General features: G+C 45.2%; 1 protein-coding gene across 1 annotated transcript; it reads left to right on the top strand.

Moving 5' to 3' along the window:
* Positions 1–377: 377 nt before the first annotated feature.
* On the top strand, positions 378–26,997 carry MAL (mal, T cell differentiation protein (MAL blood group)). Its single transcript, XM_028724946.2, has 4 exons — positions 378–809; positions 21,932–22,099; positions 23,348–23,473; positions 26,595–26,997. Exons 1-4 carry the CDS (start codon positions 723–725, stop codon positions 26,667–26,669), a joined length of 456 nt encoding a protein of 151 aa, XP_028580779.2. The 5' UTR covers positions 378–722; the 3' UTR covers positions 26,670–26,997.
* The last annotated feature ends 968 nt before the right edge of the window (positions 26,998–27,965 follow it).

The raw sequence follows: 27,965 nt of genomic DNA, 5'->3' as shown, positions 1-27,965 counted from the left end.
TCTCATAGCTTCAGCAAGCTTGGATCCAAAGCAACGGTCAGTAATGGTTCCTGGTCTCGTAGGGTAGCCTCCTCCAGCCACAGCCAAGATGACCTCCAGGCCCCGCATGGACTTCTGGCCTGCCCAGCAGCTCTTAGAAGACTGACCTTTGCTCTTCTCCCCAGCACACCTCTTCCCCACAAACCGAAGCTTCCTGTAAAACAACACTTTCCCCAGTCACTTCAGGGATTCCTTGTCCGGCACAGTTCTGTAGTTTGCATAATTTCCCCTTCCTATACCCAAATGTTTGCTAGATTCTGACATTCATTAATTTATTGGGTTTGGCGGGCGGGCATCTCCCCACAAACTAGTAACAATATGGTGTGAAAGTAGTCTCAGAAGAGTTCAACCCAAGTGGAAAGCACTGTGGGTTTTGAATTACACTCGCTGCACCTGCCCTTCGGATACGATCGTAAGGTGCTTGCAACAGTGTGTGACAAAAGATGACACCCTTTGGAGCAGCCTTTCACTCCTCCCCAGGCACAAAAACAGAAGAAGAGGCAGGTCCTTCTGCTAAGCTGGCCACACCTATGCTGAGCTCCTTACCTGGAGGGCGGGCAGCATTAACATAGGGAAAAGGTTAAGAACTCAGCTGCTCAAGAAGAGCACAGGGAAAGAGCATTTGGCTTGGAAGGGTGAGGACGTGTGCGTGGTGAGTTTTGGAAGGGAAGCGAACCAGAAATATGTCTTCAACAACCACCGGTTCCAGTTTACCCAGTGGCATGAAGGTCCTGGCTACTTTCCCTGATATTCTGGCCATTCCTGAATTTGTAAGTATGATTTTCCGCTGTTAAAAACAGAACCGGGTAGCTAGGACATTCCAGTGCAAACCTAGGAACATTTACTTGGAGGAAAGTCCAGCTGTATCAAACAAGGCATTTCACTCTTGTGTGTCTTGGGATTGTGGCTTCTGCTTCTTAGTGACTTTCTGAGCAAAGTTTCTAGATTTTTTTCCAGGTTTGGTTAGCTCTTCCCCTTGTTCTCTCATTTACTGGAACATTTACTTTTCACTATGATCCCCTTCTTTAGAAACAACAAATTAGACTGGTTATCAAATATTTAAAAAGGAGAACTGGGAAAGAAATTACCCCCAAAGCTAGATGCTGATGGGATCTGAGGTGTTTAAATTCTGCTTCTAAATGTTTTGCCTTGTTTCTGTGCACATGTATATTTTAATTCTGAGAACATGCTAAGTTATTTGACCTTCAAGGTTATACACTGCCGCACAAATCCATGCCTGGAAACAGGTGTACCTCGTGCAGGTGTGTGTAGCATTCAAGCAGCTAATTAGTCAGGTGAACTGGTGGCCTATGCAGTAGAGCAAATCTTCAAGGTCTGCTGAGCATGCGGCTTACTGGGAAGGCATGGTTTGTTACTCTCTGGTATGAAGAGAACTGGCAGGTTACTCAGTTACTCTACTTCTCATGTTGATAAACATCCATAGTGCAAATGCAAAGGTTTGGGCAGTGTAGAGTTGGAAAAATGGCGGAGAATTAAGACTGCTTCTGTCCATCGCTATTTTGCAGGTGGGATCCAGTTAATCGCTGGCAAATTCAGAATGCACAATAAAAGGGGATTTGTGCTGTTGTTAAAAAACCCCACAGATTTGTTGCACAACAATAACAGCCATGTTTTGTGGTTAGGAAAGTGATAGTAAATGCAGACATTCCAGTGTCCTGGTTTCAGATTTGATCCCTGAATCTCCCACTTTTCCTTAGGATGTCTCTATTTTCATTAGAGAAGTGTTGGAGGCTATGGAGTTATCCAACCCCCTAGCTGTCTGAAGGCAATCCTGTATAGGGAAGGTTTTTAAAAAAATGTTTAATGTTTTATTATGTTTTAATATATGTTGGAAGCTTCCCAGAGTGCTGGGGCAACCCAATAAGATGTGTGGGGTATAAATAGTAAAATTATCATTATGGAATGGGACGTCCCTATTTCCATCAGAGAAATGTTGGAGGGTATGGAAATGCATCAGAAAGCATGGATTGCTGAGGTGATGTCATATAACCTCCCCACAAACGAATTGGAACAAACGCTCAATAACAATAGATGTTGTATCACCTACCTGCAAATTTTGTGCAAGCAAATGAGAGTTAATGAATGCTCAAGTTTGGAAGAGACTTAAGTGATGGTGAGAGGTTAAGCAGGAATGGCAACTCATTCAGCTCTTACAGTAGCTAGCTTAAATTACAGTTAAATCCTTTAATATTAGCCTCATTGAGTTCAATGAAGAACATGGCTATTGCAGCCTTAGGGGACAATGCTCCCTTCCATAACTTTCAATGCCAGGAAAGTGTTTATTGCCCTTTCCTCTAGCCCTCCTTTCAAGATGTTCTCTCTTTCATTCATCATCACGACAACCCTGTGAGGTTGGTTAGGAGGAGCGTGTGTGATTGGTCAGCCAGTGAGCTTCATGGCTGAGGGAGACTTTAAACCTGAGATTCCAACACATTATCTATTACAGCTGAAGAGTTGGGTTCTACGTGGGCCTTGAGCAGTGTGAAACAGGCAGAATTTTTGGCACCAGAGTGGAAAGGTCGCAGCTATTGATTTTTGATCTGTTGTGTTACATGTCTGAGGTACAGGAGCTCAGCTGAATGGGAGCCCCAGGACTGCTTGAGGAGCTCATTACACCTGCCTGTTATTTTACCTAAACATTTGTGCCTCTTATCCAGGCTGCTAATACCCTATACCTTTAAAACACATTCAAACCACTTTCTTTCCCTCCAATGATTCTGGGTACTGTAGTTGACCACACACACCCACACCCCGAGCTGCAATTCCTAGTGACTCTTAACACACTACAGTGCCCAGAATTCTTTGAGCAGAGAAATGTGCTTTAAAAAAGTCTGTACACAGTTCTGTGTGCCTACCTCTGATGCAGCCATCGGATGTGGTTTAAACAATACATGATTGTTTATTCATTATTTGGCACCTTTTCAGCTATAAAAGGTCCATGTATGGTTTGGGGTAGAGCCAAGGTATATGTGTGGAGGTCTAACAATTTGCCCTCATACTGATCCCCCACCGCTGTCCAATTTAAGGCCATTTTAGATATAAGGAATAAGCACACAGGAATGCTAGTTGTGTGATTATTGTCACGTCTGCTTTGGCCCTTAAAACAACCCCCCTCCCCCATATAAAATGATAAGAGAGGAAATGAATGAATGGAATCCAGCCATCTTACATATGTATATAAAGAAACTAGGCATAACAGATTGCTTGCTACTAAAAGGAAATGGATTTGCATATGTATCTACATTTTCTTTTACAAGCAATATATTGTTTGATATTGTTGATGCTATGATTTCAGAGGTACCGGTAATTTGTATATTGGTTTAAGGAACTAGATTTGTATTTCTTTGAGAAACGGAGGGCATAAGGGCCAACTCCTAGAGGCCTAGGTCCTTTCTGCCCTCCTCGCCAATAAAATATTTGAGGGGGCCACACACCCCATAGTGGATGAGCATTGCCTTTCAAATAGTGTGTGTGCTTGTCTTGTGCATGGCTTGTGATCGATTATGGTGGTGAGCCTTACCTGCCCCCCCCAATATTTTATTCAAGTTGCTACCCCTGTCGGAGGGCTCTGTTAAATGTGACCACAGAGAGGTTTAATGGAGGAGGGTAGGTGCTTCACCCAGCAGTTTAGCAAGCTCTGTTAAACCTTGACGCAGGCTTGGCTTGTTGCAGGAGGGGAGGCAGAAGTGCTTGGGGCAACCTGTTAAGGGGTGGGTGAAGTGTGTAGTAGTTGGAGGGGGGAGTTAGGGGGGAAGCGGCGATTGCCAAATGAGTATGTGGGGTTGGTGAGCAGAGGCAGCAAGGGTGGCAAACCCTAGTTAAACATACATTTTTTAAAAGAGAGAAGGTGAACTATGATATCAAAGGTTTTGCATTAATATATCTTAGGAATATTGAATGGTTTATATAGCAGGATGTGTGGCATTATTTGCTATCCTTGATAATATTTCTATTATTATTTAAAGTTTGTATGGCCATAAAAAGTGAAATGAAAAGAAAGGGATTCCTCCATTGAACCTGCTGTCAACAGCTGGTGAGAGTGAGTTGAATAGATGGAGATCTTTGGTCTAAGACTAAGTCAAGGGGCTGGAAGATCAGACTTTGGGAGCTCTCTCTGCAGAAGTCCTATGTCATATCTAGTTGGGCTCTAACCACCAAGTCAGCACAGTGTTTAGCCATTCCTTTCATTGGAGGAGTCCTCCACCAGCAGATCTGGGTCCACTTGGCTACTGCTACAACAGGTTAAACTTTGGGGAAATTCCAGAACCTTTGCCAGTGCTTTTCTCTTGGGTTGCTAGGGGTTGGGATGGGCTAGTGGAATATCTGCTTAATGTTGTCACCTCTGCGGACAGCACCTGGACCTTTAACATCTGGACAGCATGCAGAAATTGGGTTTTTGTGTGTTTTCTGATTGGAAGCTGCCATCTTGGGTGAGCACCTGTTTTTTCTTTTTTTTTAAATACAGCAACCCTAACCCTAGCTTTGCATTGTAAGAGTAAAGTAGGGCATTTCTACGCTGCTTTGGGGTGTGACCTTGCTGTCAAATGGACGTGTGCACTCCTTTGCAGAGTCTTCCATTTGTAGGGCGACTGGAGGGCAGTCCTCTATTTTGAAGGATTACCCAGCCCTAATCTGGTTTAAGGACAGAAAGACCTAAGGAAGGAAGGCCACCTAGATAGCAAACACATTATCTGGCCACAGTTTTCCCCACTGTGGTGCAATGTATTGTGTTTCTATTTAAATGAGAGCAATTATTTTGAAATTTGCATCTATGCATACAGACCCTCCAAGCATGGGCGTAGCCAGGCCTTTTGTAGGGAGAGGGGGCAGAACCTCAGTTAGCTATGTATTTTTTATTGATCATGGGGGGCAGCTGTCCCTCCCTGCCCCCCCAGGTCTACGCCCATGCCTCCAACGGTCCCTATTTTCCAGGGACAGTCCCGGATTTACAGAAGGCATCCTGGTTTCTGATTTGATCCTGGAATAGATCAAATTAGTATGGTTTCAACAACAACAATTCTATTTACACCCTGCCCATCTGACTGGATTGCCCCTGCCACTCTGGGCAGCTTCCAACATATGTTGTTGTTGTTGTTTAGTTGTTTAGTCGTGTCCGACTCTTCGTGACCCCATGGACCAGAGCACGCCAGTCACTCCTGTCTTCCACTGCCTCCCGCAGTTTGGTCAAACTCATGCTGGTAGCTTCGAGAACACTGTCCAACCATCTCGTCCTCTGTCGTCCCCTTCTCCTTGTGCCCTCCATCTTTCCCAACACCAGGGTCTAAAAGCATAATAAAACATTTAACATTTAAAAAAACTTCCCTGTACAGGGCTTCCTTCAGAAGTTTCCTTGGCTCGGGAGGTTGCAAAAATCCATACCTTCCAACATTTTGCCATTGAAAATGGCAAAGCGGTACATTCTGATATCAAATCAGAAAGCAGGATGGCGTCTGTAAATCCAGGACTGTCCCTGGAAAATAGGGGCACTTAGAGGGTCTGTAGGTGTGGGGCAGGTAAAGACTAGACTGAAAGGCGGTTTGTAGAGGTATGTGGAAAGTGTAATGCACATTGCCAGAAATCAGCCGAGTGGTTAAGGCTAAACCAGCATTTGATGCAGCCCCACTGTCTTTTACTTAGAAGGACCAGGATCACACCCTCTGAGGACTGTGCATTTGACTGCTCCACTTCACTGTTGTTACATGTAGGAAGATGGGAAAGGGACCAAGAGGTTACGCTGCATTTCTGGAGGGCTAAACAAATCGAGTTATCATCCTGGCAATCCTGTAAATCTATTTTAATGGCCTCTTAAATGGTTTTTATGGCTTGAGAGCCCCACACAACACACAGAGAAAGGAATGTAGAGCTAAAAACAAACTCAAAACGGGTCTGCCTTTTCTGAGAAAGGGAGATTGGCTGGAGGGAGGAAAGATCTGTGCCAAACGGGTGAAGAGTTTTATGTCTGCCTTAGATCATGGGGGTTTCCCCCCATGTCTCTGTTACATCTTCCTATAACCTGGGGCCTTCCAGGTGTTGCTGGACTACAACTCCCATCAGTCCTAGCCAGCATGGCCTATATGGCCAGGGATGATGGGAGTTGTAGTCCAACATCGTCTATAGGACACTAGCTAATGAACTTGGAAAAGTTCTGAGAACTAAGCTGTCTCTGGAGTGTACGAAATGCATAGCAACACCCATCCTAGAGAGAGAGAAAGAAAGAGCGAGAGGGACTTTCTGGAGGGTAAGAGCAAAAAGATGACCAATCTGTGTACCTGTTGCAACAGCCCAAAGGTCCCAGCACACCCAGTTCTGTTTCCCTCTCTTAAGCAAACTGATAAAATACAGCGGAGCCCTATTGTGGAGATAGCAAGAACTAAAGCTGGCGCAGGTGTTGCCCACCCAAGGAAAGATTAGGGAATGGGTACAGAAATTTTGCAGCTTAAAATCAACTTCCCACCCAGTTGACACAATAGCAGAGAATCTGATAGGGAGGGGAGATTAAGCAGAGGGTGGTGGCGAGGGAGAGAGGAGAGCCCAGTGGCTCCAGAGCTGGAGGGGAGGGGAAAGGAGGATTAATGGCCCGGTTGCTCTGCGTTGTGCAGTGATTGCCAGAAACCTGTTAAACCAGGCTGCCTGCCAGGGAACAGAGACTCCAGCAGCCCGCCTGCAGCATGCAAAAAGAAGAAGAAAAATATTAGAAAGCAGTTGAAAGGGTTGGGGGGTTTGCCCATCCCTTGCGTAACTGTGAAGCCTTCCCTCCCTCAGGGACCTCTATCTCTGTCCCCGGCCAGATAACCCAGGAAGGGATATTGGGGTTGTGGCGTACAGCTGAGTGTGAGGCAGCTGGGAAGAAGGCAAATTCCATGGGAGGGTTCATGAAGGAAAGGCGGCAAAAATCTAACTTCCAATATCTCAAGGCCTTTATACAAATCTATGGCGTGTGACCACACTTGGAATGGTGTGTTGTACAGTTGTGGCCTCCTCACCTCAGAAAGGATAATGCGGAGCTGGGAAATTGCAACCAAAAATGATCTGGGGTGGGGTGGAGCAACTCTCTTATGAGGGAAAGCTACTGCATTTGGAATTTTTTAGTTTAGGGAAAAGGAGACTGAGAGAGAATGTGATAAGAGGTGTGTGAGATTATACACGGGCTGATTCTGGACACATCAAAGAAGCGTTTCAGTTAAATGTGTTGTAAACTTTGTATGAAGGGATGCGGGTGGCGCTGTGGGTTAAACCACAGAGCCTAGGGCTTGCTGATCAGAAAGTCGGCAGATCAAATCCCCGCAATGGGATGAGCTCTTGTTGCTCGGTCCCTGCTCCTGCCAACCTAGCAGTTCGAAAGCACATCAAAGTGCAAGTAGATAAATAGGTACCGCTCTGGCAGGAAGGTAAACGGTGTTTCCATGCGCTGCTCTGGTTCGCCAGAAGCGGCTTAGTCATGCTGGCCACATGACCCGGAAGCTGTACGCCTGCTCCCTCGGCCAGTAAAGCGAGATGAGCGCCGCAACCCCAGAGTTGGCCACAACTGGACCTAATGGTCAGGGCTCCCTTTACCTTTACCTTTAAACTTTGTATGAGAAATCAGGTTGGCAAAAACAGCACAGTGTTACAATGCATAAACAACACATGTAAAGTGCTTTTTCTTTGCCAATGTGGCTGAGTCCATGGAAAAGCAGGTGGAGGAAGTTTTTTCTCCCTTTCCCATATTGCTAGAACCTGGGGCCATCAAATAAAGCCGAATGGTGGCAAATACACGACAGAGAAAAGGAAGTCGCTCTTCATTACAGCAGAAAAGCCAATAATGTGATTTGCCACCACAAGGTGTGGTGGTGGCTACCAGCTGAGAAGGTTTTTAAAATGGGACTAGACAAATTCGTAGAGGATAAGACTGTCTGTGGCTACTAGTCGTGAGGAAGCTTTGTTGCCTTCACTAGCAGAGACACCATGGTTCTGAATGCTGCTTGCTGGAAAACCCATACAGAAGAGGGCTGTCATCTGAATGGAAACAGTAGGAATCAGGGTGCTCATTTATATAGGCTTTTGGTCTGATCCAGCACAGCTCTTCTTAAATTCTTAATCTCTAAATGAGGGTCTGGGTGAACATCTTAATGTGGCCACGTGTGAAATTATAGGAGAGGGGAGATGCTCAAGCCTAGTGAGGAAGCACCATTTTCTGGCCTCATAGCTTACCTGGCATAAAAACAGGGGACAAAATGGCCCCAGGGACAGAGTGGTTGCACCAGAGAATTGACGCAGAGTAAAACAAAAAGTTTAAGCCTGCTGTAGCTACCTGGTGGCCCTCCAGATTTTGATGGAATTCAATTCTTACAATCCCTGGCTATTGTCCATGCTTGATCAAGTTGGAATCCAAAAGAGGAGACATGATAACCATCTTCAAATATCTCAAGGACTGTCACATGGGCGATGCAGCAAGCTATTCTCTCTCTCTCCTGCTGTTGAGGGCAGGACTCAAACCCATGGCTTCAAATTACAAGAAAGGAGATTCAGACTAAACATCAGGAAGAACTTTCTGACAGTAACAGCTGTTTGACAGTGGAACATTCTCCCTTCAGAGGGTGTGAACTCTCCATCATTGGATGTTTTTATACAGAGGTTGAATGGCCATCTGTCATGGATGCTGTAGCTGAGATTCCTGCATTACAGGGGTTTGGACTAGATGATCCTTGGGATCCCTTCCAACTCTACAGTTCTATGATTTGATAAACATCTGGAGGACCAAAGGTTCCCTACTCCTCCTGTTCCAGAGACCTCCATCAATGAAGCGACCCTTGTTTAAAAAGAACCTTCTACTCACTGAATTTTCTCTTGCAAATCCCCCAAACGCATTTGCAGAAATATCTTGGGAAGCCTCCGTTCGCCTTGCCATATGTCATTCTGTCCTGATTCTACCCTCCTCACTGCACTCAAAATAGAATCATAAAATTCTAGTCCACTGTAATACAGGAATCTCAACGAAAACATCCATGTGAGATGGCCATCAAACTCTGCTTAAAAACCTCCAGTGGAGTCTACCACCTTCCGAGGAAGTCCATTCCACTGTTGAACAGTCATACTTTGTGACATCCCAGGCACCCATTGAATTAGGAGATTTGGCTGCATGCCTAAGCTGGAGAAGAATGTGTCAGTGTCAAGCAACCTATGCCCATTTCTAAGAGAACTTTGTATGCCTGTCTGAAGCAGAGACGTAGCTAGCCGCTTGGATGCCTGGTGCTGCGATCGCGTCCTGCAGCCGGGGGTGGGGCAAGCTGCCCATGGGGGCGGGGCGAGCCAAGGCAGGGCACGCTACATGGAGCCTCTCCGCAGCTTCCCCCTCAGCTGTAGGGCAGCTGAGGTGGTGAGCAGACCCAAGCCTCACACTGCTTGAAAAAGCAGCACGGTGGAGATGTAAGGAAAAGGAAGGAACATATTGTCATATGTGGTGGGAATGCAAATGCCTTAAAAAATGGGGTATACAATGAATTGGAAAAAAAAATGTTTAAAATGAATTTTGTCAAACACCCTGAAGCCTTTTTGTTAGGAATCTCAAATCAAGAGCTACCAAAAGAAAAATGGACATTATTTATGTATGCTACAACAACGGCAAGAATCTTGATTGGAAGATGAAAGAAATTCCATCAAAGGAACAATGGCAAGAAAAGCTGATGAACTATGCAGAACTGGCTAAGTTAACAGACAAACTACGAGAGGACAAAAAGGACTTCAAAAGAGTCTGGGGACCATTTACAGTTTATTTGCAGAAACAACAGAATGGACTGGATTCACTGGTGGGATTTGAATAAACTATCACAACTTCATTTGAGTAACACATATTTTAGAGAAATGATAAGGGATTTTATTTTTGTGTAGGAAAAGCAGGATACGATAAATAAAACTAAATAACTCAGCAGAGGGGAGTTGAGGGAAGTCCAGAGGAGGGGAGGGAGAATAATTGTAAATAACATGATGAATGAGATTTGTATCATTCATTGTTCTAAAATTCAATAAATATTCCAAAAAGAAGAAAAGAAAAGAAAAAGCAGTGTGGAGCTTGCAGACAGCCTTCCCCTCAGGAGGGACGCATGACTCAGGCACGCTGCAGGCCCCACAGTGTGACACACAGTGCCCCCCGCCTCACCTAGCTACCAGTGGTGTAGGAAGGGGGGGGTGCAGTGGGTGTGGGAGTTATTTCCCCCCCACAAAAGTGTTGTGAGCCCTTTAAAAAAAAAAACCACACAGATATTTTTGCCACATTGTCACCCCCCTCAGTGATGACACCCAGGGCAGCCTGTACCCCTGCACCCCCCTTCCTACGCCATTGGTCTGACGTATTCATTGCTAGCAAATGAAACAACCTGCCCATGATCTGGCAACATGCCCTGCAGCAGATATTATGCTTGTTTCCCTATAACCCAGAGAGTTGTCCCTGCATTTGACACCAGTCATTCTTGTCATACCACGTCACTCAGAAGTTTCCAAATGCAGCACGTAGCTGGGGAAAAGCAGCCCAGTCCAGTTTGTGTGTTGAGTCAAAGCACAGTGTTGCACAAGAAGAGGTGCTACGGTCACAGGGAAGCTCTAGAACTGGATACAAATTCATACCATAACATGGAGCGTCCGTAACATGAAAGAGCCCTTGGGACCATAAAATACTAAAAAGAAGTTATTGTTGCCTAGGCCAGGCTTCGCCAGCCTGCTACCTTCCAGATAGGTTGGCCTGCAGAACCCATCAGCCCCAAGGAGCATGGCCAATGGCAAAGGATGATGGGAGCTGTAGTCTAGCAACTTCTGGAGAGCTCCAGGTTGGGGGAGGCACTACAGGCAACCTTCAGGTAGAGCACCTGCAGCCATGAAGGCTTATGCTGCAACAAGACTGCCACTCTTAAGGTGCAAAAGGACATGGTGCCCATAATTCATCATCCCTGACCACTGGTCCTGCTAGCCAGGGATGATGGGAGTTGTAGTCCAAAAAAAGCTGGAGATTTAAGTTTGGGAAACCCTGATCTAGAAGAACAGCAGCCCTGGGTTCTCCTCTTCTATCATCTTCTAAAACAAGATGAATGGTGTGATCAGGACATTCTTCTGAAGACTATTTTCCTGCACACAGAAGCCCAGTGAATCAGGGCAGGGGGATCTAGATGCTCTTACCTAGCTTCCACCAACCTGGTGCCCTCCAGATGTTTCAGACTGGGGCTGATGGGAGTTGTGGTCCAAAACATCTGGAGGGCACCTGGTTGGAAAAGGCTGATCTTAATTATGTACTGTCTTGGAAGGGGCCGATGGGGCTTGTGAGCCTGGGAAGGTAGTCTATCTAGGAGAAGGAAAACTGTGATCCTAAACCTGCCTTGCAGAACATCTTCGAGACAAGAAAAGGCTTTAAGGAGTAATCCCATCACAAATCCTGAGTGAAGTCCCTAAGGCAGTTGGATGGCGCCTTATATGCCTCCTTCCGGCAACTCCTGCAGCCAAGCTGGTGCCAAATGTATTGCTCTGCTTTCCTTTAGACCCCATCAGCGAGTCTTGTCATCTGGGCAGTCTAAGACCTCCACGCACACTGCCCAGGCTTCCATCCTGGGAAGGGCACCTTTGTGGTTTGACTGCACCCCTGGAGGTACGCTCCATTGTCTCTTGAGACCGTCAGACTAATTCCAACAACAAGAGCAACATTGTCTTGGAACCAACAGACATTGCCTTACCCTTCAGCACCTGACAAAAGAAAGGAAGGAAAAGGAACGTTCTTTGTTATTTCCCTATTTCCACACCAAGGGTTTCCCTGAGTTGCCCCCCTCTCTCCCAGCTGCTGCGCACGGCTGGGGGTGCCTTTCTGCCTGCAGTATTCATTAACTCCGCATTTGCTCTGCCTTGCGCTGGCTTCTCGGGTAATGTGTTGATAAATTGACCATTGCAGATTCCTCCGCAATGGATTTGCATGTGGTTTAAAAATAGCTGCTGCTTGAGTGTATTCAGCAACGTTTCCTCTCCGGGGGGTGGGAAGGGAATCAGCTTCTCTCCCCATCCCTGCTGCCCAGATTTAACTTCTAAAGAGGATCGAACCCTCAGTAATTATGAACTGCATCCTTAACACGCCTCTAAATCATGTGGATGGCATCTCCTCTGCGTGCGCAACTGTACGTTTTCCAGGGGCATCTCTACAAATGTTAGGATGCAAGAGGTAGACAACTTGGTGGCTTCCATATATTGGTGGTTGGCTCAACTCCCATGAGCCTCAGTCAGCATGGCCAATGCTAATCAGAAAGCTCCTGTTGCTCGGTCCCTGCTCCTGCCAACCTAGCAATTCAAAAGCACGTCAAAGTGCAAGTGGCGGGAAGGTAAACGGCTTTTCCGTGCGCTGCTCTGGTTCACCAGAAGCAGCTTAGTCATGCTGGCCACATGACCCGGAAGCTGTACGCCGGCTCCCTCGGCCAATAAAGCGAGATGAGCGCCACAACCCCAGAGTCGTCCGCGACTGGACCTCATGGTCAGGGGTCCCTTTACTATTGAGGGATGGGTTCATGTTGGCTACCCTGAGGGGTAAGGGCCATAGCTCAGTGGCAGAGCATCTGTTTTGCATGCAGAAGGTACTTGGTTCAACCCCCAGTATCTCCACCAAGTTCTAGGAAGTCCCCTGCCTGAAACACTGAAGAGCCGCTTCCACTCAGTCATTATATGCAAGTGTTTCCCCAATTTGGATCTCCAGCTGTTTTCGGACTACAACTCCCATCATCCCTAGCTAGCAGGACCAGTGGCCAGGGATGATGGGAGTTCTAGTCCAAAAACAGCCGGAGACCCAAGTTTGGGAATCACTGGTATGTAGACAATACTGAACTAGATCAGTGGTCTAATTCAGGAAAAGTCAGCTCCTATGCTGTTATAAGGAACACATGTAAAGTGAAGAGGAGGAGCTCCCGTCTTGATACCACTCCCCTTCTACACACATATTTCATATGTTCAGTAGGTGCTCCCATTGCTGATGATTCACACATGAGAGGGAGGTAGCAGTCGTCGGCACCCGTCTGTCTCGAAAGACAATGGAGTGCGCCTCCTGGGTAAAGTCAAACTGCTGGAGAATCATAGCGCCTGCTGTGGCTGCAGAGACCAGTGATTCGTAACTACTGCCTCCTGTGTTGTTTTTGCTGCGTTAGAAGCACTGAAGTGACCGCATTGGGGTGCAAGCCTGGGCAGTGTGCGTGGAGGTCTTAGACTGCCCAGATGACAAGACTCACTGATGGGGTCCAAAGGAAAGCAGAGCAATACATTTGGCACCAGCTTGGCTGCAGGAGTTGCCGGAAGGAGGCGTACAAGGAACCATCCAACCACTTCGGATTCGTGTAGGGTTTACTCCTTAGCCTTTTCTTCTCCATGTTCAGATTTTTCCTTGGGGTTTACTCCCAAAGCCTTTCTGAGAGCCAGTGTGGTGTAGTGGTTAAGAGCTGTAGTCTCGTAATCTGGTGAACCGGGTTCGATTCCCTGCTCCTCCACATGCAGCTGCTGGGTGACCTTGGGCTAGTCACGCTTCTCTGAAGTCTCTCAGCCCCACTCACCTCACAGAGTGTTTGTTGTGGGGGAGGAAGGGAAAGGAGAATATTAGCCGTTTTGAGACTCCTTCGGGTAGTGACAAAGCGGGATATCAAATCCAAACTCCTCCTCCTCCTCCTCCTCCTCCTTCTTCTTGGGGTATAATGTTCAGCACCCCGTCCACTGCAGATTTCCAGGTGTAAATATGTGTTAATATGTATTCCTTCTCCTAGATGGGCTTCCTTCCCAGTTTGACGAGCCCCATCTGCCCCTGAGACGTAGCAGTAGGCATGGAGTAGCCCCAAACGTTGTAGAGGGCTCTCTTTCCAAAGTTTTTTTTTTTTTTTTGTACTTCTAAAGTAGAGAGAGAACCTTCCAGACAGTCTAATGAGGACTGAGCGTCCACAGTGGCCACAGAATGCTGAACCCCTAATAAGGTGAGATGAGGCAGTTACCTCAGGGCAGCAGGCTGCGGGCAGCTGGGTGAGGCAACAAGTCTGGCCTCTGTAGGACTTGCCCTTCCTCCTCTAACTAGTGTACCCACAACTGTCCAACTATTAAGCCACGTGCTCCCAGGTAGCAGATCAAGAAACTCAGGACCACTTGGGAGCAGAGAGTGCAACAGCCATCGAGGTACATTTTAGTAGCGTAGATGAAATATTCTACTGTGTTGCTTTAAAAAATCCAACCCTCTTCACCAGGAAAGAAACTTAAAACCAGCAGTGCCTGGGGCTGCTGCGCTCAACCTCACCTGAGAAATGGTGGGCCAGCTTCTGTTTCCATACAAACAAGAAAGCCATTTTCGTATTTAGTTAGTTTGTCAGCTCTTGAAAACGGTACCTGGGTTGGATCTGTGGAGTGGGTTTTGGGACAGGGCCTGGTGCTGTTGGCTGATTGTGAGGGATGGGCAAGTCTTTATCAGTTTTGGTTTCTCTCTGTTTTCCATTTTGCCAGTTAAATAAATTCAGTTCTCCACATTTCCATGTGAGTTTGGTTTTTTTAAAAGATAAATAAGGCATTGTGAAAATCCATCTGAATTTTAGTGCAATTTTCTAATATACACATTTTTGTATGCTATTTTGTATGCAATTTCCGTTAAATATACCGTATTTTTCGTCCCATAGGACGCTCCGTCCCATAGGACGCACCTAGTTTTTTTGGGGGAAAATAAAGGAAAATTTTTTCCCCTTTATTTCCCCCCCAAAAGCAGGTCGGGGAAACCGAACCAGGTCAAGGAACAGCGGGATGGCGGCGCTGCGCCTCCCTGCTGTCCCCCGAGCTTGTGGGGCTGGCCGATGTCTGCCCGGTGCGAGGGGCGCCCTGCTTCAGGGCGCCCCGCCCGCCGGGCAGCAGGCTGCTATCCGCAGCGTGGGGAGCCCTGCGGGGAACTCCTGCAGGGCTCCCCACGCTGCGGATGTCTGTCTGGTGGGCGGGGCACTCTGCTTGAGGGTGCCCCGCCCGCCGGGCGGCAGGCTGCTATCCGCAGCGTGGGGAGCCCTGCGGGGAACTCCTGCAGGGCTCCCCATGCTGTGGATGTCTGTCCGGCGGGCGGGGCACTCTGCTTGAGGGCGCCCCACCCGTCGAGCGGCAGGCTGCTATCCGCAGCGTGGGGAGTCCTGCGGGGAACTGCTTGAGGGCGCCCCGCCCGCCGAGCGGTAGGGTGCGGATGTCTTCCTGAAGCGCCGGGTGCTCTGCTTTCAGGGCGCAGGGCTGCCTAGGCTGCGGATATCTTCCTGAAGCCTGGAGAGCGAGAGGGGTCGGTGCGCACCGACCCCTATCGCTCTCCATGGTTCAGCGAAAGCCTGCATTCGCCCCATAGGACGCACCCAGATTTCCCCTTCATTTTTGGAGGGGAAAGAGTGCGTCCTATAGGGCGAAAAATACGGTAATGCATTTGTTTGCATTATATTGCACTAATATATGCATTTTTAATAGACACTTTACCCTCCAATATACATTTTTGTACACGTGACATGGTTGGAGAACTGCATTGCAAAATTGTGAAGTGTGAATTTTGAAGGAAGGCTGCATTTCCATTTGTGGAATAGGTTTGCCTATTGAATTTCTCTCTCCCCCCCCACCTATTGCATGGAGAAATTCAGAGTGATTTTTATTTTAATATGAGCCTATTTCATTGGCACTTCCTGAAACAATATGTGAGCTAAGTTCCAACTTCCCTTTGGAATATGTCCCCCTCCGGGTTTTGCAATGCAGTTTGCCAACCATGAGATGTACATGAAGATGCATATCTGGTGAGACTATTGTGCAACATGTACAACATGTATCAGGGGAAAGTACTTACAGAAATAGGTATGTTTTTTAATGATAGACTGATGTGGAAATGTTGAGAACTGAAGTTAGGAAAAAGAAGAAACTGGTGCCACCTTCAGACCAATGCTGTGAGGCTGCTTTGCCTGTGACACCATTAAATGAATGAATGGGCAAGGCTTTAGCTCCCTGATACAACATCTGCATCTGTGTATGCAGAAGGTCTCAGGTTAAATCCTTGGCATCTATAGGTACGGCTGGGAGAGACCGGTGCCTGGAACTCTGAAGAGCGGCTGTCGTCCACTCAGAAGGCCATGAGATAGATTAACCAACAGGCACCTTCCTGTGCTCCCGGTTTGCCTTTACAGCCAAAACATTTCTCTTCTCTCCAGTGCACACGTCTGCATAAAGAGAGGTGCAAAAACGAAAACAAATTTGCAGTCTATGCTCACTCGCTTTTAAAATGCGTGTTTCATTTTACTGACAATGAAACAGTAAGCAAAACAAAAATGAAACTAGGCCAACTCAACGATGAGTTGTTGACATGGCACAAATAGGGTTGCCATATATTTTTTTTAAAAAAGGTGAAAATCCAAACACAAAAGTTGTCCAGCTCCCCCCCCCCCTTTTGCCAAAGTTGATGAGCTATTTGTTTGTTTGTTTGGGGGGGGGAGGGGTAGTGCTTTTTCTTCTTTGGGCCACAGCTGGTGACCTTTTTTGCAAACACTAAAAAAAGAAAATGACGCTTTTGAGCTTTTCTTTTAAAAAAAAAAGCAAAAAAATAAAATAAAAATATGATACTTCGTCATGGGTTGCCATACATCCGGGTTTCCCCAGACATTTTAACCAGCAAATGAAAATTTTCAGACGCTGCTTTTGACAACCGAATCCCGGCTATGTCCGGGAAATTCCAGACGTATGGCAGCGCTAGAATGACATTAGCAAGATGGACCTGATGGCTCCTGAAAAAGTATTACAGCCTAAAAGCAGACAGTGGCAGAGATGAGAAAGTGGTGAGCTGACAGTAATTTTGTGTGCATGTGCACATGAAGAAATACACAGGCTTTGTTTCACTTGGAGGTAGGGGTTCAGCCTGAGTCCAGAAGTCCAGATGTTGCTGGACTAGAATTCCCATCACCCTGACCATTGGTCATGCTGGCTGGGACTGAGGGAATTCAAGAATATCTAGACAATCACAGGATATCTGGTCCTAGCAGTAATTCTGGAATGTGGGTGTGCGAAAAGGGACTAGTCGCCATCAGTACCTTTCTACCCAGTGCTCTTAATATGCAGCACTTTTAAATCAACTGATGCTGCAGTCCTATACACACCTAAAGGTAAAGGTAAAGGTAAAGGGACCCCTGACCGTTAGGTCCAGTCGCAGATGACTCTGGGGTTGCGGCGCTCACCTCGCTTTACTGGCCAAGGGAGCCAGCGTACAGCTTCCAGGTCATGTGACCAGCATGACTAAGCAGCTTCTAGTGAACCACAGCAGAGCACGGAAATGCCGTTTACTTTCCCACCGGAGCGGTACCTATTTATCTACTTGCACTTTGACGTGCTTTTGAACTGCTAGGTTGGCAGGAGCAAGGATCGAGCAATGGGAGCTCACCCCGTCGCAGGGATTCGAACCGCCGACCTTCTGATCGGCAAGTCCTAGGCTCTGTGGTTTAACCCACAGCGCCACCCGCATCCCTGGGAGCAAATACACTTTAATTCAGTGGGGCTTACTTCTCAGCAGACATTGTGCTTTAAAGCTCTACCTGCTTGTATGGTCAATTAAAGCCCTGCTTTTTATAGTTTCTGCCCTGCTTAGGAGAGCATCATCCCCCGCCCCCCAGTATTTAGGTAACACCAAGTTATTATGCATGGTGTAAAGAAAGTTGGTAGAGATGTATTTTTCTCCCTCCTCATGGACATCCAACAAAGTTGAATGTTGGAAGATTCAGGATGGACAATAGAAAGTACCGGTACTTCTTCACACAGCGCATAGTTCAACTTTGGAATTTGGTCCCCAAAGAAGTAGTGATGGTGATTAATGTGGAGTGGGCAGATTCACGGAGGATAAAGCCATCAAAGGCAATGCTCTACATACATTGTCAGAGGCATTATGCCTCTGAATACCAACTGCTGGGGATCATAACTGGGAAGAGTACTATTGTGCTCAGGTCGGGCTTCTGGGCTTCCCACAGCTATCTAGTTGGCCACTAGGATGCCTAGCTAGATGGTCGATTGGTTCCAGTAGTTGCTGGTGCCCATAGAGATTGGTAGAGCAGAAGACTTAGAACTCAATTGTAGTTGGAGTCAATGACAGAGCTGGCTAATTCTAGTTTTGACCCTCTTGAGTTCTATCATGGTAACACTGAGAGTAAAGAGAAGGAAACTGATATGGAGGAATATACTGGGTGTACGTAAGAAGGGAGGCAGGTGGAGGCTGGTTAAGAGCAGTGTTTGGTGGGGCAGTACCCCATTTCCCCTAATGGACCCCCTTCCACTATTTCTTCTTATGTTTTTATCAGCTAACTAGGAAAAGTAAGAACTCCCATGAAACACCTGCCTAAGCCTCATTGTGCACTCTGACAGCATATACTCTCAAATCAAAAAGATCTGAGAGAAGATCGTAGAAGTAGCTAGTTTATTTCAGAAAAATCAAGCAATATTTACATAATTACAAGACATGGTGTGAAAGGAGGGAACAAAGGGACTGCAAAAAAGCAAATTTCAAAAGTCTTACTTTAAGGCTGTTTGATGCATTTTGCTGTTCCCTAAAGATTCTTACCCAATAGACTATTTCTGAGTTGTCCCGATGAGAAAGAGAAGAAAGAGCTTCCCTGCCCCCAAAGCCAAAGAAGTTCTGGTGGAGGAAGCTAATTCAGTATATTATTTTCTCTAGACTTCTAGAGATTTTCGATGGGCTTATGCGTCACAGATAACAAAGAAAGGAACTAAGTTCCACATTCTTTAACAAGAGACTATTCATGTCATCAAAAGCCTGATCTGGGAATATTGGCTTCCCCAGCGTCTTCCACACAATAGATTTCCTTTAATTTCCAAAACAAAATCCTTAACTCTTAGGTCTTGGGGTTGACACCCCCTTCCCCATTGTCTTTGGAATTGCCTGACCATGAACTGCTTTAAATTTTCCTCACGCCTAAGAATGTTCCATCTCATCTTCATTCATTTATATCTCAAACTTAAAACATTAACAGAACTATTGTTACTAGAGAATCTGCTAGAATGAATCCTTTCTCTTCTATTATCTTTTTTCCTGCGTATACAAATGTGGTAGAAGACTAATTCAAATGAGCGAAAGTTCTGCAACTGACAGAAAGATGGCTTAGTTTGAAAACAAAGTGAAAAGGGCAGAGGTAAAAAATCATGACAGCGAATCTAGCTTGAGAGGAAAATAAATCTACCACACCTTTTAAACATGTGCTGTTATGAGAGATTGGCAGCGATATATATATATAGACATCAGGAGTCAGGTGATGCTGAAACAAGAGAGCAAAGGTTTTGGCGGCTAAAATGAATCTTATTTCCTTTCATCTATATTATTGTGCAATATGGGCAAAACTGGGGCCAGACAGGACAGTCACCTTATTACTGGCTCCTGTAACTTTAACAGGAACAAGATATAATATTAGCAGATGCTAGTGTAGATCTCTAAGTTTCATCTCCTCCTCCCCACATATTCTGCATTTTTTGGTTACATTTCTTTTATAAACAATCAAGATGTGCATAAATTTTGTGAAGTAGTAATAATTGTTAGAGGCAAAGGTTGGCTTCTGGTCGCTTGGCAACTCGATTTGCCGTAACGTTTTGCGTTGCTGGCTGGCAATGTTCGTTCAGGGCTTCTGTATGTTTGCCAGCTGAGCATGGCAAGGTGAGCAGCATTTGAAAGCTGGGCTGGGCAGCTGTTCCAGGTCCTTTCATGCCAATATGTTTGTGGAAGGAGGGGCAGCTCCTGGCTATGTTATTACTGGTCCTCTCCTCCAATGCACACTGGCCGGGGACGTTTGGCACCCCACCCCAGCATTGAGCCTTTAGTTCTAAGAATAGTTACATTTGTACGGAGAGGCGTGGCAATCTCCAGCAGCTGGAGGGATGCCAGGAGCAGAGCGCTGCCTTTTGCCTTACTGGCGCTGCTCTCAGACTTCCCTCTTGGTACCTCTTGCTTATCACCAACACCACTGTCAATGCTAATGGCAATCTCAGTTCTCCGAGTGCTGTTCCTTCAGAAGCCAAAACAGCACCAACCCACTGAGTGGTTAATGCACATAACAATTGACCGTTGTGCACATTTACCAGCCTATTGGGGATTATGCAGAATGACCGGAGAATACACAAAATTCATTTGATATATGTCTGTTTCCCAAGGTCTGTAGGAAAAGATGTATATTTACCAGGAAATGTGCACAGTTCCCTCTTAGTTGTGCACATTTACCAGCCTATTGGGGATTATGCAGAATGACCATAGAATGTACAAAATTCATTTGATATATGCCTATTTCCCAAGGTCTGTAGGAAAAGATGTATATTTACCAGGAAATGTGCACAGTTCCCTCTTAATCGAAGGATTAAGTGCACATTCACCATGAGACTTGGTGAAAGTGCACAATGGCTGGTTGCTATGCACAGTAACTGCTCAACACACACATATGGAGAGGGAGGGAAAGAGAGGGAGGAACAGCCACTCTTGGGTTTGAACATCTATGCACCTAAAAGCATATGGCATTTTGTAAGCACTGAGAACATATTTTAATCTAGAAGTTAAAATTCTCTCTCCCGCTCTGCATATGCATCTTAGTGAGAGTGTGTATACATGCAAATGGACACCAAATACTAGTGTACTAATCTCATTCCATTTCTACCTATATTGCTGAATATGTTTTGACTTGCATTTATTCCAGATTGGATATAAGATCTTTCTAACGACACTTAAGTTTTATTTTATTTTAAATGTTTACAATTTATTTATTCCATTGTTAAACCATCTGTTTAGATACCAGGATGGTTAACAACATTAAAAAAAAACCACTATAAAATTACAATATCCATATAATAACAATAACTAAAACAACTGTTACAAACTTTTTAATTATATATAGGTTTGGACTAGATGACCCTTAGGCCACCTTCCAACTCTGCAATTCTATGATTCTATGATATCAATGTATAGATACAGCAGCAGATTTCACCAATAACCTAAAACTTTACCAGACTATCATTGCTTCTCAAAGGCCTGAATAAAAAACAAGCAATTCACTACAGCAGCCAATGCAGAAGAAGTGAATGAATCTTCAGCATTCTGCAAACCTGAGTCTTTGGACAGTGATCTATGGCTTTAAAAGGAGGGGCTTTAACAAGAAATATATCTATTTCCTCTGTGAACATGCTGGAGGGGAACCTTAGGGTTGTACTGAGTGCTCCTGGGAAGCGTGGATCTATTGGTGGCAAGCAAACCTCGATTTCTAATAGCAGTAAGCCATTTGTTGATAGGGGCCCGGCAGTACTTATATTGTAAAAGCTGGGAAGCAAAATTGCTGTTGCAAAACTGGTTGGATGCAGAGGAATTGTGGGAGGCAGAAGCTGGGGAACCCCCCAAGGGAACCTCCAGGGGAAGAAGGCTCAGAGCCAGGGGATTGGTGGTGGGACAACAATGAGTGGACAGAGGGGAAAGAGGGAGAAGACTGGGAGGCGGAGCTGTCAGAAGCTGAAGAGGCAACAGGGTTTAGTGAGCTGGGAGAGTCTGTGGCAGAGAGCAGTTCAGAATCAAGGGCAGAAGCTGAATCAGAAGGGTAGGATGAGGGAGGCAGAGGTGAGTCCGGCTGGAGAAGAGGCACAGGCATCTCCCTCTTCTGCTGCAACGTGTTCTCCTGCCCCCTGGTCTCCCAGAACCAGGAAAAGCACACTTTCCAACACAATATGTGAATTGAATCGCAGCCATCCTTCAAAATGTGCACTTCTCTGCATTTTGCGATGGAGTTGTCCAGCCAAGTAATTTGTACGAAAACTGAGGTCTTCCAGAACAGATCTGATTAACCGTTGTAAGGGCCGGTGACTGAACTACTTTTCTTACACTTTATTGTAGGTTTTTGGCGGCCTAGTCTGGATCCTGGTGGCTTCCACTAAAGTTTCTGTTCCGATGAGTCAAGGCTGGGTGATGTTCGTCTCAGTGTTTTGCTTTGTAATTTCAACATTGCTTTTGTTCCTATATATGTGTGGCGCTCATGGAGGGAAGTCGGCTTGGGTTGCTGTGGTAAGTCTCTTTGGAGAGATTAAAATACCAGTATACTTCCCCCCCCTCCAGCCCCAAATACAGAGCTATTTATCCATGCATCAGGTGTCACATGATCTAGATTTTGGTGGGATAAGCAGAGGAAAGGGGTGCCATAAAACTGGAGTTTAAACAAATTACAGTTTCCAGTGTTCAAACACAAAGCAGGAAATTGTGCTTTGTGTAAAAATGGAAGCCAGTGCTTCTAAACTCCTCCCTGCGGCTGTGAAGTGCAGTGTGTGGGCCAGAGTGTGAGCACTGTGGGGTGCTTCTCATTATATCAGAACCAGCCTTAGTATGCCATGAGAAATACATTTAAACAGAGCCCAAAGTACACACTCACAGAGGAGGCTACCTGCCAAACATAGCTGTCAACTGTCCCTTATTTAGCGGGAAAGTCCCTTATCCCAGCACCGTGTCCCACTGCCGTACCTTATTGATGATGTCCCTTAAATTTCCCAGATTTCAAAGGAAGAAGCTCCTCTCCCTCCCTCCCTGCCAGCCAGGGAGGAGGGAGGCTCCAACTGTGTTGCTTGGCTGCGTTGCTCACCCAATAAGGAGTCTAAGAACTACTGGGGGGTGGAGCTTGCATGCCTTGTGCCAATCAAATTGGCCGCATTGCCTGGGGACTCGCATTTGCTCAGCGCTTCCCAGCGGAGAGGTGACTGTGTGGTTTTCCTTGCTACTGTATCCCTTTGCCGGGTTGCTGCGCTGTGGGAACCACCGCTTGAGGCTTTGTTTGGCTGCTGGCTGGGCTTTCTGCCTTTGGCTCGGAGGAGCTCAGAAGTTGAACATGCCTGTGCTCCTTGGAAAATCCCTTATTTTGGCTGCTGATCCCTTATTTTCAAGGCTGCTGGTCCCTTATTTTCAAATCTGTAAGTTGACAGCTATGCTGCCAAATCTTAGTATGAGTTGCTGCTCTGAAATTGGCATCCATTTAGTTCTGAGGCATGGCCAGTTCAGAGGCCCTGGCAGATTCTTGTCCAGAAATGCATGATCCTTGCGTGCTTTTGAAAAGCATGGCACCGACTCTGCTCAGAATACAGCATTCATCTCCTCCTGGATACAAACTCTCCCTCTAAAGCTGTTAGTCATGGCAGCGTATCCTATAAAACTGCCACTAAGCAAAACAAACTTCTCACCAGTGTCAGGTGTTCTCTGGCACAGGGATACGCTGGGGACACCTTCTCTTGCGCTGGTCTTAGGTCTTTGTGTTGTTTTCTTTTCCAGGATGCTTTCTACCAAGTAATTGCTTCTCTCTTCTACCTGAGTGCGTCAGTTGTGCAAGCCTATACTACCTATCAATTGAAATCTACGGAACCTTTTAAATACTACCAAATAGATATTGCAGCAGTGGTGAGTATATGTCCTCGCTTACAACACACACACACACACACACACACACACACACACACTGTATATCTATATCTATCTATCTATCTATCTATCTATCTATCTATCTATCTATCTATCTATCATCTATCTATCTATCTATATCTATCTATCTATCATCTATCTATCTATCTATCTATCTATCTATCTATCTATCTATCTATCATCTATCTATCTATCTATCTATCTATCATCTATCATCTATCATCTATCTATCTATCATCTATCTATCATCTATCTATCTATCTATCTATCTATCTAATCATCTATCATCTATCTATCTATCATCTATCTATCTATCTATCTATCTATCATCTATCATCTATCTATCATCTATCTATCTATCATCTATCTATCTATCTATCTATCTATCTATCTATCATCTATCTATCTATCATCTATCTATCTATCTATCTATCATCTATCTATCTATCTATCTATCTATCTATCTATCTATCTATCTATCATCTATCTATCTATCTAATCTATCTATCTATTATCTATCTATCTATCTATCTATCTATCTATCTATCTATCATCTATATCTATCTATCTATATCTATCTATATCTATCTATCTATCTATCTATCTATCTATCTCTATCATCTATCATCTATCTATCATCTATCTATCATCTATCTATCTATCTATCTATCTCTATCATCTATCTATCATCTATCTATCATCTATCTATCTATCTATCTATCATCTATCTATCTATCATCTATCATCTATCTATCTATCTATCATCTATCTATCTATCATCTATCTATCTATCATCTATCTATCTAACTATCATCTATCTATCTATCTATCTATCTATCTATCTATCTATCTATCTATCTATCATCTATCTATCATCTATCTATCATCTATCTATCTATTATCTATCTATCTATCTATCTATCTATCTATCTATCTATCTATCATCTATCTATCTATCTATCTATCTATCTATCTATCTATCATCTATCTATCTATCTATCTATCTATCATCATCTATCTATCTATCTATCTATCTATCTATCTATCATCTATCATCTATCATCTATCATCTATCATCTATCATCTATCTATCTATCTATCTATCTATCTATCTATCTAATCATCTTCTTCTTCTTCTTCTTCTTTGGCGATCACTCGTAGCCGAGTAAGATTGTCTTCCATAAACACGGTTTTAACAATAAGTCCGTAAGTGACTGTGGAGGCCAATTCTGGATCCACATGTCCTTCCACAGTGGGGACATTGGTTTCCGGGCGGGAGTTGATCACGGTGTGGATTTGACCAAATGACTTGTGAAAACTGCAGAGGACAAGTGCCTTCTTAAAGAAGAATCACTGCCTTCCATGGGGCAAAGGATGAATTGCCTCTGCCATGACACATGCGTGAATTCACCTGAAAACAATATATGCTGCCTATATGTTTGTTTCCGTTTGCATGCAAGTGCGTGGTGTAGTGGACTAGGACCTGGGAGAACAGGGTTCGAATCCCCACTCAGCTATGAAGCTCACTGTTGTGGGCTTGGACCATATAGATTCACAAGTGACATTGAATTAAAGAACAGCATTGACAAAGCGACCAATCAAAGTAAATGATATACCGTATTTTTCGCTCTATAGGACACACCCGACCATAGGACGCACCTTGTTTCAGAGGGGGAGAACAGGGAAAAAAATTCTCCCCCTCTCTGCTCAGTGCCCCTTCAGTGAAGTGGCAGGAGAAACGGAGCCCCTTCCATTTCTTCTCCCGCTTCGCTGAAGGGGCGCTGCGCAGAGAGGGAAAGCTGTGCAGCGCCTCTCCAGCGAAGCGAAGCCAGGAGAGCAAGAGGGATCGGTGTGCATCGATCCCTCTGGCTTTCCAGGCTTCATCGAAAGCAACGTGAAGCCTCTGGAGCACGGCGGGAGTGCTTTGCGTTGCTATCGCTGAAGCCAAGGAGCCTGCATTTGCTCCTAAGACGCACACACATTTCCCCTTAATTTTTGAAGGGGGAAAAGTGCGTCTTATAGAGCGAAAAATACGGTAACTCCAGTCTCCCTCAGCCCATCTAGTTGTGTTACAAATCTACAGGAGCCAGGTTGCCCCCCATGGGTCGTGTGACATCACACACGTCTTCCAATGCCACGCAATCCGGCCCGGCCTAGTGGAAGTCTGCATCAGCCTGCATGGTGTTAGGAGATGCTGTGCAGGCCGGTTAGACCTTGTTTGGCGGTTCGGTCTCCTCTGCCCTCTTAATATTTGGGGGCTGAGCCCCTTGAGAAACAATATTGAGAGGGCTGACGAAAACCTCTGCCCCCTAGAGTTGGCATGCCTGTACAAATCTAAGTCCCCAGCATCATAGAGCAATAAAAATTCATAGTTGCCAATCTTAAGGCAGTTGACAGGGTCCTCACTTAGTCCTTTAGCAAAGCTCACAAAGCGAGGCAGATAGCAACCAAAAAGGAAGAAATACCTTTAAAACACCTTTAAAAAACAACACGCCTTTGATATCAATCCAAGGGGTTGGACATTTCCAATTCTAACCCCCCCCCCGGCCAATTTTACAGTTGTTATTCGGAGACCCACCTAAAACATGGGGCTATGAATCACCATAATCCACCTGGGAGGAGAAAATAGGAGCGACTGGGACCCCAGCTGTTTTAGTGGGATTCTTGACACACTTCCAGTCTTGAATTGCCAAGACAATTTATTGCCTCACTCTAGTTTAGGCGGCATGGCTGCTTTTCTGCCGTTCTAATCATAACGCCACAGTCCCCAGGAGCCTTATCAAAAGTGGCATGAAGGGCCCAAGCCACTTGTAAAGGAGAGACAGAGTCCTGGCACAATGTCATCCATTTTGATCCATCATGGCTGCCCTATCGTGCCTATATAGGGTACCATAAGTGCCGTGTGTGATGCATACGCAGGGCCTAGCAGGGCCCAGGTGAACCGAGGCTGCATACCTGAGGTAGGCCGGGTGAGAGACAAGAGCAAGCACAGCAATACACGCAGTAATGTGGGAAAAGATATTACGGAGAGATGCTCAGGATTGCTCATGAACAAGTTTTAGCAAATCAACATACTGAACCCTCTTTGTTTCTCTTCTAGGTTTTTGCCTATGTAGTCACATTGACATATGTGATCCACATGGTGTTCTCGCTGCTGAGATGGAAGTCCTCTTAAAAAAATAAATAAATCTCTGAATGTCTTTTTAAATTTGATTTTTGCAGGTGTATTTGGTCAGTTACTCTCTATGTGTATCTAAAGGATTGTCTTTCTTTGGAAAATTTGTATACACAACAGTGTACTTTTATTGTATGCCGACGAAAAAATAAACAAATCCTTGTGCATCTCTTTTTAGCTTAACTCCCACCCCACTCCCTCCCCAAGTCTTGGTCAGATAGCTTGAGGAACCGAAGAAACTGGGGATATCTCTTAAATATATTTGTATTAAAAATGTCTTTTATGTAAATGGAGGTAAGGTTTGTACAATAAAAAAGCTTCAAGTAAATTGTCTGCTGTTCTCTTTTTCTAAAAAGAAGTTTTTGAATAATGATATTGGAAAACTGCTACATTCAGTTACAAGGAAATTCAGATGGAAGAGATTAGAGGAAGTCAAGTAATATGTTTAAGAAGTTGGAAATTTAATTAATTATAGTGGTGCCTCGCAAGACGAAATTAATTCATTCCGTGAGTTTTGTCGTCTTGCGATTTTTTTCGTCTTGCGAAGCACGGTTTGGGAAAAGTTTTGGAAAAGCTTCAAAAATCACCAAAGTCTTCAAAAACCTCAAAAAAGGCTGCCACACCGCTTGCTATGAGTTGCTCCTCGAAGTCAAGTCGCAACTGTATTAACGGTGTTAAGAAAAAGGAAACAAACTTGCAAGATGTTTCCGTCTTGCGAAGCAAGCCCATAGGGAAATACGTCTTGCGAAGCAACTCAAAAAACCAAAAACCCTTTCGTCTTGTGAGTTTTTCGTCTGGTGAGGCATTCGTCTTGTGAGGTACCACTGTAATTAACTTTTATTGTTTAAGTGTTTGTGGTTGTATTTTTGGTTATCATTTGTTATATGTGTTCTATTTCTTTTTTCTTCTTCTTTTATTGATTTTATAGTATGTGTTGTATTTGTATGAAACTTAATAAATATTATTGGGGGGGAAAAATGTTTTCCCACCTCCTGCATGAGCAGCGTGAGGCGGCCAACTTCACGGGTGACACAAAATTATTTGATGTGAGGGCTCATCCACACTCCCGCTTGTCCTAAGATTTTGAGTCATGGGTCTGAGATGTCCGTCCGCTTCCCCTGGGAAAACCCACTGTTTACTGCTGAGTTGGAACAAACATCAGTTGGGTTTTCTGCATATTGGTGTTTGTTCCGATTCAGCAGTAAACAGCGGGTTTTCCTAGGGATGAAAAAAGAACCTCTCATACCTTTGACTAGAAAACTCGGGGACTGACAGACATGCAGATGAGCCCTGGGA

The sequence above is a fragment of the Podarcis muralis genome, chromosome 3 (genome assembly GCF_964188315.1).
Source record: "Podarcis muralis chromosome 3, rPodMur119.hap1.1, whole genome shotgun sequence".
NCBI lineage: Eukaryota > Metazoa > Chordata > Lepidosauria > Squamata > Lacertidae > Podarcis > Podarcis muralis.
This window is presented reverse-complemented; position numbering and strand designations above follow the sequence as displayed.

Coding starts and splice junctions, on each gene's coding strand:
- MAL (XM_028724946.2), top strand. CDS start 723: ATGTCTTCAACAACCACCGGTTCCAGTTTACCCAGTGGCATGAAGGTC. Junction 810..21,931: donor TTCTGGCCATTCCTGAATTT/GTAAGTATGATT, acceptor ACTTTATTGTAG/GTTTTTGGCGGCCTAGTCTG. Junction 23,474..26,594: donor AAATAGATATTGCAGCAGTG/GTGAGTATATGT, acceptor TTTCTCTTCTAG/GTTTTTGCCTATGTAGTCAC.